General features: G+C 55.6%; 1 protein-coding gene across 1 annotated transcript in view; it reads right to left on the bottom strand.

The window, feature by feature from the left end:
* Positions 1-708: 708 nt before the first annotated feature.
* Positions 709-14,440, bottom strand: part of LOC143144989 (uncharacterized) — a 151,180-nt gene continuing 137,448 nt past the window's right edge. Inside the window, exons 2-10 of the mRNA XM_076307921.1 lie at positions 10,032-14,099; positions 9,074-9,388; positions 8,910-8,979; positions 8,080-8,495; positions 5,804-7,798; positions 5,593-5,715; positions 4,674-4,840; positions 4,375-4,589; positions 709-3,558 (exon numbers count right to left, since the gene is read on the bottom strand). Of these exons, the coding sequence (XP_076164036.1) occupies positions 3,137-3,558; positions 4,375-4,589; positions 4,674-4,840; positions 5,593-5,715; positions 5,804-7,798; positions 8,080-8,495; positions 8,910-8,979; positions 9,074-9,388; positions 10,032-14,081 (7,773 nt within the window). The 5' untranslated portion in view covers positions 14,082-14,099 and the 3' untranslated portion in view covers positions 709-3,136. The remainder of the gene's footprint in view (positions 3,559-4,374; positions 4,590-4,673; positions 4,841-5,592; positions 5,716-5,803; positions 7,799-8,079; positions 8,496-8,909; positions 8,980-9,073; positions 9,389-10,031; positions 14,100-14,440) is intronic.

The following is a 14,440-nucleotide window of genomic DNA, read 5'->3' as shown; positions in this document are numbered from 1 at the left end:
CCTTCGCTCGCGTACGGTAACGGTTCCTCTAACCCAAAACGTATCTCTCGTGATCACCCGCTGGGGTAACAATTGTACGGAATCGGCTGCAAAGAAAAATGTTCCCGCGGCGGGCTCGGAGGGGGGAGGTTCGTCGTTTGGGCGGTGAGACACGCGCGTACGGGAATCGGATTTTATTCGAAACTGGCTAATAATAATATGTACATTCTGAACTGCACACTGTCCGCGTTGGACGCGGTTTTCCTTTCAAAATCGTCAGCTAAATAAAAATTGTAAACGAGACCCCCTCTCTCGACCGGTCGGTGCGGCGCGTCCTCGTCAACCTCGTACGAAAAACAAAACAAAAAAACAATCATTTTTTTCCCATCCACTGTACAACCAGGTGCATCGAAGAACGTAATTTAATTATTTAATTTTTTCGCGAGCATCGAACGAACGATTCGGTGCCCCCCATCCGTCCCTCGTAGCCAAGGGCCGCCCCTCCCCCCTCGGGTTCTAAATTCGTAACGACGCAACAAGAATATCGAGAACACGCGTAGAGATGTTTCCCTGAGATTGATATTAGAACGATAAAAATCCCTGGAATTCACACGGGGCTAAGGAACGGGGTAAGGGAGTTAAGGGCGGTTAAGGGAGGCTCGAAACGAAACGACATCGACGACGCCGGAGAGAGCGTTCTCTCTCTCTCTTTCTTTCTTTCTTTCTTTCTTTCTTTCTTTCTTTCTCTCTCTCTCTCTCTTTCTCTCTTTCCGATGAACTCGCGTTGGCACGGGTCTAAGTACCATTTTCGAAGGTTCGCGACGCGTTAACGTTTCGGGCGAGGAACCGCGCGCATTAACCTCCCGCTTCCCCCCTGTCCCCAGCCACTCGTGGCCCAGAAAATTCGCTAAAAAGAAGAGAAAATCGTTCCTTTCGCCGCGTCGAGACGCGAAACGCGCTCGTAACCGTCCGCGTAGCCCCACCGAGACGACGTTCGGTGCCCCGTTGATTTCGAAACGGGGAGAGCGAGGGTGCGGGGTGAGGGAACGGGGGGTGGGCCACGAGAATCGGAGCGAACCTCCGCGCGGACCTCGTGTAACAAAATTCGCTAAGTCGGTGAGAACAACCCTCCGTGACCGGTGAGAGGGAGGAGGTGAAACTCGTCGAACGCGGAAACTTGGAGAAGGGGGGTCGAGAAACCGTGGCAACACCGAAGAACGTGGGGTCCGCCCCCCCCCCCCCCTTTGCTCGGTTTCCGCGCGAACGATCGCGAACTCGGGTTCGTTCGTCGTTCGTGGAGTCGATCGCGAGCTGGCGACAGTGTGTCGCATATTGCACGGGTGCGCGTGACGCGCGTACGACGATAATTGCACATCCCGAATAGTGAAGAGAGGGTGGAGAGGAGGGGAGGGGAAACAAAAAAAATGAAAAAGAAACAAAAACGGGGAAAAAAGAAAAGAAAAGAAAAACACGTAAATGCTTCGACGACTGATCCAATCGACGCTCTCGCTTAAAATCTAAAAACGAAGGGTCGCGGTTTGCTCGCTCTCCGATCGACTCGCGCGTTTTTTCACTCCTCGAGAGGGTGCCGGCGAGCATCCGGACCTGGCCGACGCGACAGAAAAACGAGGAAACGATCGTTCGAAATAACGTTCCAGTCTTTCGCGAAACGCGTTGTATTTGAATATTTTTCGAGTTTCGACACAACGGTGTTATCGTACGGAACGAGGGATGAATATTTATCGGTTTAGAAATATTTAGCTCGGTCATTGTTTCACGGAGCGTGTACTGTTCGAAGTGGGAAAGAATACGGATCGGGAGGAGGAGGAGGAGAAGGAGTGTTAGTTGCGCGTCGGTGGAGATGGAGCCACTGTGACCGATCGAGACCAGATTCCGTGACCTCGACTTCTTTCCAGCTAGGAACAGTACTCGACGTGAGATTTCTATGAAAACCTGTGCCGAACGCGCGACACATTCGATTCGTACGAATCGTTCGTCGTGCACGGTGCTGCTTTGCGATTGATTCACTTCGAAACGTTCGAACAGTTTGCAATTTCGGGTTACGCTCCGCGGCTCCATTGCTCGGAGCACGGAAGCGTATCGTCTTCGTGAAACGAGAATCGAACGTTATTTCGGAACCTGTCCAGGTCCGGGTGAAAGTAGAGAGAACGGAGAGGGGAGGCGACGAAACGAAAAATACGAACTAACAAGTGGTAACGCGAAAGCCGATGACGGTTCTCGTTCTCGCGGTTGGCGGGCTATGAACAGCGATCGAGTCGAGAGGCGCGAAACTCGGAGGTTGGGCGTTCCTCTGACGGGTTCTACCAACGAACGGGTTCGTGTTCGCCGGAAGAAGCGGGAAATAAAAAATATTTCGAAACGACACTCGCGCCATCTCTGCTCGCGACCAGTCCCCGAGAACGGGGTCACACCGCGTGCCGGGAGCCGTCGCCCTCTGGAGGGTCTCGGTGGCGACTCCCCCTTGACTCGAGGGCCAACGTTTCGAATACGCTCTCGGTTAGCGATCGGTCACCATTCTTCGGACAGGAACGGTAAATTATCGCGGCGCGCTGCTTGCTTCTACATCCGCTGTGGTACCACGGCGCGGCGTTCTGTGTATATCCTCATCTAGAAGCGTTTACAATTAAAGGCCCGATCTGGCTCGCGGCCCCGTGATGCGGGATATCAATAAAATATCACTGTTCTTGCGAATAGACACGAATAGAATATCCCCCAATAAATACTGCTAATATAATCCGCGTGTCACAGTCGCGTTTTCCCGTTGCTTCGTGGTCGATCTTCGTCCATCGATGATCGCCGGTTGAAACTCTACCTAAAAAAATCACTGTACCTTCGGCGCACCTCGAACAACGTTCGGATAACCTCGCGTATCGCGGGGATGGGGAGCAAAAGCCCCTGCGCCTAGGAGAATCGAAATCGTTGCTACGATTCGTCCCCCCAGCCGGACAAAAATTTCTCAAACGCAATTCCGTTCTCGCGTTCTGGGCGTTCAATCCGCGGCCGTCTTGTTACCCTGTCGCGTTCTGGCCTGCCTCTCGCGTTTAGGCGAGGCGTTCTTCTCCTTCTTCGGCGCGTCCTTGGCGGCGGAGGTCGACGGTCTGGCCTGGGGTGACGACTGCCCCAGCATCGCCTCCTGTCACCTGAGACTGATCACGACCCTCTCGACGCTCAACAAGGACCTCACTTTCTCGTTGTACTTGATCAGGGTCACCTTCGAGCCGCGCACGTTGATGCGTTCGCCGCCGCTCAACAGATGGCAGCACCGTGACTGCTCCAGGAAGTCCTGTAGCTTGAGCTCCCGCATCACGTCGCGATGAGCGATGGCCGGTGGGCCCGCGTGTGCCTTCGGGTTCACTTGTCGGAGCAACGCGTCCCTGCTCTTTATCCTCAACGCGGCCATCAGATCCTGGAGGAGCACCCACTTGTCCGGGTCGTTGGCCAGCGAGAACAGAACCGGCAGGTTCACGTCGCTCACCTCCATCTCGACCTCGTCCAGCTCCGGTTCCGGAGTGTCCATCGGGGGATCTTCCAGAGGGTTGTGACCGGTCTCTTCTGGATCTGAAACGGAACGAATTGTTTTACACGTTTGTTTTCGCTGGAAGGAGGTTGCGTTTTGGGTCGAAGAAAGTCTACTCATGGGTCCTACTTCAACCAGGAGGAATTTTTCATTCCGTTGAACGATATTACCGGTTCGACGCGTGCGAAGTCTCTCGGATAAGAACCGACATTATGTCTTCGCGGTAACGGTAACGAGATAGAAGAGGGACGTTAAGAAAGAAACGTGGTATCGAGTTAACGAGACGAATATAGGGATATAACGCGAGAAGGTAAACAGGAGAGCGAAAGGGGGAGACAAATGGGTTCGACGGACTGCGAGGAGCGAAAGGACGCGTCACTGTGATAAACATTTTTACGAGCTGGGACGCGTCCGCTTGTGTGTATCTAGGAATAAACCGAGCGGCGTAACGAGAACGGTCCGAGAGGACAACCTTGAGCGATCAGCGAAATTTTATCGGACTGTCACGACCGAGTATCGGTTTCCATGGAGATACGAGATTACAGCACGCTCGACCAGAGTTGCAAACTAATGCAAGATTGCGACGGGTGACTGTAATCGCTTCACTGTACAGCTTTGGTATACACGTTTGGTACTCAATGATAGGTGACCGTCGTCACCTTTGGTACACCGGGAGCGTTCGATGATGGATGATTGTAGTTGCCTTTAATCGCGACAGGGTTAATTAAATTACGCGGGATATCGATTAAACGTCACTGTACGCGTCTCGAGCGGATAAAGTCGACGTCTTCCTCGACCCTGACCGTAGTTTTGGTCCTTTTTCACCGATGCGACCGTCGTGAGGTGGATATAATTACCGAAAATCGAAGACGGGCCGCCAAATGACCACGGCGTGTTGGTTCGACCTTGAATGTCGTCCAAGTGTTGCTCCAGGATCGAGTAGGCGTCCGTGTCGGCAGCCAACATTAACGGGGTCTGGCCGGAGTAAGTGGCCAACAGGGGATCGGCGCCGTATGAAAGTAACAGGCGCACGAGTTCGGAAGCACCGTTTTCCGCCGCTTCGTGAAGTGGCCTGTAACGAAACACCACCGCAACCGTTCAACAATGTTGCTTGTACGGGTATTCGTTCGATGAAAACGTTTACGAATTTAATTACCGTATCCCTCCGTTAGCGCTTTCGCTGGCGTTTGCTCCGTAAGCGAGCAACAGTTTCGCTATTTCGAGATGGCCCTTCGAGCACGCTTCGTGAAGCGGCGTGTACCCTGCGTTGTCCTTGGGACTCGGCGCGTTGTTCAGTTTCTCCAAGCAGTACGCCGTGACATCCTGGAAAGCGGAACGAGAAACTTCGATTTTGGATTTAAGAATCGTCCGATACGCCAAACTGGGATCTCTGTTTTTGTGAATCTGTTTTATTTTTTCTTTTCAAACGATCAAATTTAAGCGCGAAAAGTTTAGGTAAAAAGTAACAGAAATTACAAGGTAGATTAACGCTCTGGGCGAGTCACCGATCGACGGGTACACACACGAGACTCTTGGAATCCAATCTCCAATAGTCGTAAGGACGTTTAATCCTGAGTCGTTCCTGCTGCTGGAGTTTAAGTATCGATTCTACCGGAGATACGACCCGGAGCAACCACGAGACACCTAGTGCGAGGAGTTTCGCACTGTAGGATTCTTAAGTACCGGGGTTCGTATCTATGACTCTATCGATCCAAAGATCGATAATTAGACCCCTCGTCGAGCACGGGGTACGGAGTACCCTAGACTCTAGTCCCTGGTGGTTGCAAAGATGTTTACTCTCGGGTCCATACAATTCTATCGGAGGGAATGACGAGTTCCGGGCACGGCGCTCATGGGTAGCTAGACTACTTGGCCTTTAACCTCACTGATCCGAAGATCGCGAACTACGACAGTATCTCCACCTTGGTATCTATCGCTATCGGGGAGTTTGACTCGGAACAATTAGTCCTCTCTCGGATCGGTCTTGTCGCTAGGGTCTAACCCACCAGAGACGCGATCCGGGTTGAGACTAAACACTCAAAACCGATTACATAATTCCCGAGTAAATATCTTACCGTGTAGCCGAGTCGAGCGGCGCGATGCAGCATCGTTTCGCCAACACCTTTCTTGATCACCCAAGTTCTGATCTCCGATTGAATGTCGGCTACGCATTCCGGACTGGGCCTCGCCAACACTTGCTGAAAGGTGAACAGGTACCGTGAGGAATCGTCGATCTACCAACTCACCGATAAACGTTGCGATCACGAGCGGACAATTGCGACCTACCCTCTTCCTCTCTTTCGGCAACGTCTCGTCCTTCTTCAAGGGTTTCTTCTTCTTTCGGATATAGTCGAACCCGGAGCGAAACTTTCGTCGGCTGGTGCGCAGCTTGAGCTTCTTTTTGTTCGGTACTTCCGACTCGTTGGTCTCGTCGTCCAGCTCGTTGTTCTCCGCCTCGTGCGCGTCGTTCGTTTCCTCCTGGACCGTCTCGTCCTCCGCTTCCGTCTTCAAACGTTGCAGCTTCTTCTCGGCCAGGGACTTGAGCAAATCTTTCCGTCGTTTCGCGATCAGCAGGTGACGCTTCGAGTTCAGGATCGCTTTGTGGCTCCTCAGGATCCCTACGTGCTTCAAACGCGACACCACCTTCTGCTTGAGGGTCCTCGCCTTGCCAAGGTTGTCGTCCAGCGTCTCGTTCTGCGAGTCGTCGTCCTGCGAGGTGTCGTCGTGGTTCTGCATCGGTGGGGCCGAGGCTGGCCTGTCCTCGCCGAACACCTCCCTGATGGTCGCCTGTTTCTTCAGGACTCGTGTCTCCGTTCTGGTTCTGCTCTTCAGTACCAGCGTGGAGAACTCGTTGGGCAGTGCGTGATTGTTCTTGAACGTGTCGCGGAAGTTGTTCACGGTCTCCTTGCGGAAGTAGCCGAGAAGGAACGTGTCCGTTACCTTGATGGGTTTCAGTGACTTGTCCTTCGTCGGTGATTTGCCTTTCGGCGGTTTGGATGTTTCCAGGAGCGGCGTCAAACTCGGCGTGGGTAGTAGCTCGGGTTCGTTGGTGCCCTTCTGCGTCGTCTTGCCTCCTTTCTCCGTTTTGTCCGTTTTCTCCTTCTGTTTCTTCTTTTGATCCTTCTTGCTGGTCCCGACCTTTTGCGCCAATACGTCGACGATGGAACTGCTCTCGAACTTGGTGTGCTTGAGAACCTTCGGCGGACAGGAGATGGTCGTGGACGAGGTGGCCTCCTCGTCGTCGATCTTGCTCCCGGGACCGAGACCCGTGGTACTGAAACTGTAGTTGGACTCCATGTCGCTGTCGACGAGCTTCTTTCTGCTCAGACAGACGTCGGAGCTGTCCATGGAGACGGAGAGAGCCGGTGATCCCGGGTCCAGGTCCGGCAACGAGGTAGACAACCGGTGAAACCTCGAGGGCTTCGATACCGTGATCAATCTGGGCGGCATCCTCAGAGATTTCTTGTACACGTAGACCTCCTCTTCCCAGCCGGGTCTGAAGTCGCTCCCGTCCCCGAACAGTGGTTTCGGTTTGCCTTTCTGGGAGCCGGCGGACTTCGAGGTGGAGCATTTGGAATCTTTCTCCGTTTTGGGTTTGTGGGGAGTCGTGTCCCGCGATCGTAGCTTCATACCTTCGACCTCTGTACCGTTGTTGGTCGAACGTTTCCTCGCCCGTAACCTGTCGGCTACCGAGGAACCGTGACCGAACTCCGTGCTACCGTCGCTCTCCTCGCTGGACGAGTCGCTACCGCTCGACGACTGCAACTTGATTCTGCTCCCCCTGCGCACCCTTCTCTTCCTGCAAACGATCTCCTCGTCGCAGTCGCTCTCCTCTTTCTTGATCTTCTTCTTCGCCCGCCTGATCAACGGCATCTCGTCCGAGTCGTCGCTCGATATCTTATCGTCGTCCTTGGCGACGTCCGGCTCCTCCGGTTCCGGCTCGGCCTTCACCTCCGCCTTCACCTCGAGCTTGATGTCCTTGGCCATCGGACTGTCCTCCTCTTTGCTCGTTTTCGGGGACTCGTCTTTGACAACGTCTAGGGGCGACTCGACCGAGTCCTCCAGCTCCTTCTTGATGTCCTCGGGCTTGATCTGGGACGTATTGGCGTCCGATTCTTTGCTGCTGTCGTTGCCCGTGTCGTCCAGCTTCGACGTCACCGTGCAGCAGATCTTCTTTTTACGACCGCGTTTCTTCATCGCGTCCCCGGTGCGCAACTGCTCCATAAACCTGTCGCACGTCGTGGACCAGAACGTGTCCACCTCGGTGATCTTGTCGTTTTCCTGAAGACAATCGACAGAATGTTTTTTGTTTTTGTTTTTGCTACAGACCGTTTGTTTGCCTACGGTAGCCGAAGAAGGCTTCGAACTCTAAGAGTCGTCTACTTCGTCTCCCTAAGGTGTGTCTCTACTTGCCTCTAGTGTATCTAGCGTTTTCTCTACCATTCTACCACCGGCTCTTCCTCATCTCGCGTAAAACGTTTACATTCCACCCTCCCTTAGCCGAGTTCGACCAACGTAACCTCGGGCTACGTGCGACGAGTCGAGACCGAAGGTGAGCTTACCTTTAGTTCTATTTTCACGAGATCCGACGAGGAGGTCATACCCATGCACATTGCATCGTTTAGGGGAACGGGTGGTTGGACTTTGGACAGCTGTTTTCTGTCCCGCCTCATCTCTTCGAGGGTCTGCCGCTCGAGCACCGGCATCTCGCCCTCGGAATCGCTTTCTCTGAAGTCGAAGACCGACGTCTCGGAGGAACTTCTGAATCCGCTGGCGCGAGCTGGCACGGTGGACGCGATCGCGGGCGCAGGAGCTGGCACGGGCACGGTCGCGGCTACGGGCATGTTCTCCTCTTCCGTTCGCGAGAAGAGCCGTCTTCTCGGTGGCAAACAGGCCACCTTCTCGCGCGTTAACTTCGGCGGGCTGCCCGCCGACGAGCCCGACTGCGGCGTGGACGTCGAGGCGGCGCTATCTAACTCTGTGAACGAAAATTTTCCCACTTTTACCATTCGTGCCTACCGTTCGCGAACCGAACGCTTCGAACGAAAACTTTGAAAGCGCGACGCGAGACTCGAGTAGCATCGTTGCTCCACCGTTCGAAAGAGTCGTCTCTCGAGCGAGTGGACTCGATCGAAAGTACGTTCGAGGAAAAGAACTCGATTTCGAACGTTGTTCTCGTATTCGTTCAAACGGTCGATCGTGTAACGGTTACAGAGCTTTCGATACGATTGTCTCTGTATTTCGTACAGTGACGCGAAACTTCGAACCGAAATCTTCGAAGAAGAAACGATCGCTTTCGGAGCAACGAGGACACGCTACGAGAACAACGAGGAAACGTTTAAACGAGCACCGCCAGGTGTCTCGATTCGTTGCAACAGAGTCGCGTAACTACCTTTTGGCGTAGACGACGCGTCCTGGGAGGGCAGAGTAGTCGGCTTCATCGTGAATTGGCCGGTCCCCACCTTGAAGAAACAGAAAAGGGTACGCACGGTTTAGCGGTGTGTTACCGAGTATCGAATCGGAGCGACAATAGGCTACTGTTGTCTCTTCGTTCACCTGTTTCAGTTCCGCCTTGGTACGGATTTTCGCGGCTAGTATGGCGGCGAGGCCGTCATCTTTGTCACGGTGAATCTGATTCTCGGCTCCCCGAGGTCCCAGGAGTGCTTCCTTGCCGGGTAGCGTGGCGGATGAATTTACTCTCGAGCCGTACAAGCTACGGGGGGCCTCTTGAGTGATCGAGTCTACCGCTCGCGGCACATGGAACTTGTAATGGGGCGGCGTGTTGCTATTCCGTTCCAGCAAGCTCGCCGCCGTGAACGGTGACAGGTTGTGTCTTCCGATGTTTGTTTTCGGCTCGACCGGCGCAACAACCTTCGGGAATAGAGAACAGAGGTGTTAGTCCGAGACCGGTCGTCGACTGCTCCCGACTCCCAACTTGGCGCAAACGTGTCGGCTGGCACGCCGCGATCTCTCGCCTAAGAGAGGACATCGCGTCGAGTGTCCGGCGAAATAAATTTTCGAAGCGTTACGCTCGATGCTGGTAATTAACGATCGAGAAAATTGTCGAGGCGTTTGCACGAATTAACGGAGAACGAAAGTTCTCGATGATGCTATCGTTTTTTAAAAATACTTAACGGTAGATACCACTTTTGATACATCGGAGAGTAAACGGTTACGAACGTGAGAGTGTTTATCTGCTATTTGAACCGTTAAATCGAATCTTCTGAAATTCGAGTACTCCGATACGAAGAGTATCGAAACTGCCTAGAGCGTGCGAAAGATTTGACACATTTTCGTATCGAAAAACCAGGCTCGTCTCGAAAGATTATACTTTCCGGTTCGTAAACGTCGCGAGAAGCTTTTCAATTTTGTTACTTTGTCGGAACGACGCAGAGTATTCGATCTAGGAAACCGTTCCATATGTTACTATCGCGCGACGCGTCCGGTATTCCTCGGAGGGGACCGGCGAACGTTCGAAAAACGAAAACACCGCGAATAAACGTGCGTCACGAACCTTATTCTGGAAACTCTGTTGACTGTGGTTGGCCAGGATAGGCTGCTGACTGTTCATCTGTTCCTCCCTCTGCTGCTTGTTCTCCAGACTATTCCTCAGCAAACTGAGAACCCGTTTATCGGCACCGGTGTTGCTCGGTGGTTCCGTGGGTTGTCCCGCGGAGGTGGGACCGGGAGGTGCACCGACCTTCTGACTTTGCCGATAATTCGCGTAAGCGGACTGGCCGGTGTTCAACTGTTGCGGCAGCGAGTGGACGTTCGTTGGTTTCGCGACGACGGGATGATTGTACGGCGGGGAGCTATGGGCGACCTTGGTCTCCGCGTAGCTCCTCTTATCACAGTAGGCTTGCTGATACCTCGACGACTCGGACGACGAGTAGCCGCTGTCCGATCTCTGCTCGTAGGTGTTCGGCGCGACTAGGGTGCCGTTGGGCAACGGTACCGGTAGATTCATCTCTTGCCTCTTCTGTTGCTCGTACATCGCCTTGGCGGTGGAGAGTCTCTGCTGGATCCAGGTGTCGAGTCTCGGTTGCTTGTGGGGCACACCGGTCCCGTAGATGGCGTCCCCGGGCCTCTTCGAAGGCGTACGGTCTCTCTGAGGCGGCGGTTGACCGAACTTGTTCCTGCTGTCCATGTAATACTTGGACTCGGTCGGGTAATCTTGTATGGGCAACCCGGGGGGACCTATCCTGACCGAGTCGACCATCGACGGGTACCTGGACGTCGCGGTGTCGTTGGCCGATAGATACGACGAGGACGGGGCAGGCAGAGGCGGTGCCGGCGCTGTTACGGCGTCGTACACCTGCGTCGTGGGCAGTGAAGTCTTTTTAAACGAGGACATGTGGGGCAGTGGAGCGGTATTATTAGGATGCTGAGAGGAAAGGGACTGCGGGGGCGGAGCGTAGAGCTGTTGCGCGGAGCTTCTCCGTTGAACGGTATTCTCGTGCGGTTGGCTGTGATGATGACGTAGCGGTGCCGAGTTGAAGTCGGGCAGGAAGTCGACCTTCGGGGCGCAGACGGTTTGCGGGGTCGAGACGCGAATACCGGAGCTGGTTTGATGGGATCTGCCGGTGTTGCCGGACAGTCGGCCATCGAACGGATACGAGGCGGGTTGGGGCGGCGGTTGGACCGGTGGTAGCATCGTTCTCGAGCCGTTGCTTCTCGAGGACATGACGGTGGAGCTGCTCACGTGTTTCTCGGTCGCGATCATCTCGATATCGTCCTGGGCGGTGGAATCGGCCGAGGTCTTTACCGTTTTCACCGATAGGTCCAGGGGCGATTCCCTTTTACGAATTCCGTTCGTTTGGGGCGGTGGTGTCGCCATGACGGACGCTACCGTCGATTGAACCGTGGACGCGGACGAGTTCTGATAGGCGTACTCCTTGTATCCGTAATCCTCGGTGGCGCGCACCACCGGTTGGTGATGATACGAGGAGGCGGTACGCGTCGCGTCCGTGGACTGATAGGCGTGCATCGTGGTCGGTGGTACCGAGGATCTCGCGGTGACGCCAATCGAGGTGACGGTGGTGCTGCTCGAGGAGTTGCTACCTTGGTGACTGGGCGCCATCGTGGTGGCGTATGTCGGATAACCGGGCTGCCCGACGTATCTCCCGTACGAGGAATTCGCGACGGTCGTCGTCCTTCCGTTCACGGGCATGGCGTGATTCATGCCGGACGGGGTCGCCGGATACTCCGCGACCCTTTGAGGCGCGGCCATCGAGGAAGTGGGCGGTGTCCCGACCACGGGGACTTTGTTCGCGGCGGTCGCCGAGTAGGCGCGTTGTCGGTGCATCGGTTGCGCTTTGCTCGCGGGTTCTCGCCTGTTGGAATGATAGGAGGACAGAGCGGCGATGGGCGGAAGGTTGTGCGTGTTGGCGGTCCTCTGTTGCACGGAGGTTAGCTGGGATCGATAGGCGTACGGTAGCTCCATCGGGGTCCTCTTGGTGTCGACGCCGTTGTAGGTGACCGGTTTGCTCTGCTGGTAACCGGGACCGCTCCCCGTCCCGGTACCCGAGCATATGGACTGCCCGGGACCGGGCATCGGCATCTGTTGTACGTAGGGTTGTTGGGTCTGCGATCTGCCGGCGGACTGCTGCGCGTAGTAGTTCCCTTGCGTGTGCGGCGGCTGGGTATTCTTCTGGAAGGAATGATACGAAGTCTGCGGCGGCGGCGGTGGCGGCGGCAGAGCGTACGGATTCGCGGCGTATCCGGTGGTCGGTTGATAGTGCTGCGACGTGATGGGTAGGCTGTACGAGTGAGGTGTGGAGGTGGCCGGTGGCGGTGGCGGTGGCGGAGGATAAGTCGGCGAGTGTGGCTGGAAGCTGGTATGGGGCGAGGGTGGATGGGGTACGTGATGGGGCGAGGCGTGAGGATTGTGGAGGGTGGACACGTGAGGAGATTGTCTGTGCGGCGATGGTGCGGCGTGATGAGGAGCGTCGTGGGGCGAGGCGACCGGGTGATAACCGGTCAACGCCGGAGGCGGTGGCATCTGATTAGAGGACGAGGAGGACGCCGCGGACGTTCCGTGGACGACCATGCGACTGGTGTACGAGTTCGCGCCGATCGAGAGCGACGACGCGTTTATTCGACTAGAAAGCTGCTGCTGTTGCTGTTGCTGTTGCTGTTGCTGTTGCTGTTGCTGTTGCTGTTGCTGTTGTTGCTGTTGCTGTTGCTGTTGCTGCTGCTGGTGCTGCATCTGAGCGGATTGCTGGGAGCGGTGAGCCGGGGCGACGGTTCCTGCGGACGGCAGGTGAGACGAGGGAATGTGCGCCGGAAGATTCTGCGACGACGACGACGACGACGAGGACGACGATGACGAGGACGACGACGACGAAGGAATGTGACTCAGGCTACCGGCGTGCCGTGGGCTGCACGGATTCACCGACGAGCAGGACGGAGACGAGGAGACGCGAACGGTGTGCGATCGCTCCGAGTGCGACCTGTCCGCGTTGTTGCTCGACGAGCTCGGTCGGCTCTGATGCTGAAGAGCTCGATAGCTCTGAGGCGAGGGCGAACCGTAGATGGACGGGGCGCTCGTGGGCGGTGGCGCGCCGCCACCGTAGGAACTCGGTACCCTTTGCTCCTGTGCGTGGCCCTGATTCGCGACCGGTGCCACGTTCGGTTGTTCGACGGCCGTTGGCCTCGTCGCGGGTTGAACGGTGCTTCCCGTCGACGTCGCCGCGACGCTGGCCGACTGGTAGACCGAGTTCTGAGCGAACGGGGCCGGTGCGCTCTTGGTGATGTCCGGATGATGGTAACGGGGATAGTACTGGGTCCTCTGTGCTACGACCGACGCGTTCGGTTGCGATTGTCGTTCGGTGGCAGTTTGGTACGTCGTCTGGTGCGACGAGGCGAGTATTTCCGCGGTGGAGAACGATGTTCTGGAAACGGTGTTCAATTGCTGATAGACCGGGCCCGGGGACGCCGGTTGTTGGGGCGGCTGCATCTGATGCAAATGGGAGGTACCCTCGGTGGTCGATGTCGTCGTTGGTTGCGCGCGATGCTGGTGATCGTTCGACGACTGTTTCTGAACGTAACTCGACCCCGAGGCGGATCGAACGCCAGACGGTTGCATCTCGGTTAACGTGATGGTGTTCGAGGACGAGGAGCTCGCCTCCATGGCGGAGGTTTCATCGCCCGGCCTCGTGTCCGGGACTTCGACTCTGGTCGGTTGCGGAGGATAGGGTTCGACCGACGGGCTCCAGTAGCTGTTGTTGGAACCGGGGGCGCCGTTGTCCACCGACGTCGGTCTGACGTCGCCGGGATATCGGCTCGTTTCCTGATCGTTGCTGCTGCTGCTGCTGCTCGGAGCCGATTGCGGCGGTAACGGTAGTGGCGGTGGTGCTGGCGGTGCTGGCGGTGCTGGTGACGGAGGAGCCACGGATGAGGCGGTGCCATGATCGTGCGACGCCGATACCACGGACGAGGCGGAACTCGTGGATGTCGCGAGATTGTGATCCGCTGACACGGTCGCACCACCTGTACTCGGCACGGGCAGTCCCTGGAAGTACTGGCGAGCCCCCTCTAATACGTTCGTGAAGCTCACATCCATGTCACGCCGACTGCTGATCTGAAATCAGAAGGAGAACACGGGTCAACCGGTCGTCCCTTTACCGCGCTCTCTCCATCTTAACGAGTTCTCGCCTTATACTCTTTGCTCGGGTGAACAATTTTTCGTCGAGCATCGTTTCCAAGTTCACGGACGATCAAGAAAATGCATTCGATCGCATTTGTAAATCGTGGAAAAATGGTACGATGGGTCGAGAAAGACCCCAAGAATCGCGCCAGAGTTAAACTCGGAACGAGGATTCGAGACGTTTTTCTCTGTAACGAGCGTTGAAGACTTCGGAGAATGTCTTCCTTCTCCTTCCTCCGTGTTCTCGCAAAAGATACTCGAACGACGAACACCGA

This window comes from Ptiloglossa arizonensis, chromosome 3, assembly GCF_051014685.1.
Source record: "Ptiloglossa arizonensis isolate GNS036 chromosome 3, iyPtiAriz1_principal, whole genome shotgun sequence".
NCBI classification, from domain to species: domain Eukaryota; kingdom Metazoa; phylum Arthropoda; class Insecta; order Hymenoptera; family Colletidae; genus Ptiloglossa; species Ptiloglossa arizonensis.
Note: the sequence above shows the minus strand (reverse complement) of the source record. Positions and strands in the feature narration are given on the sequence as shown.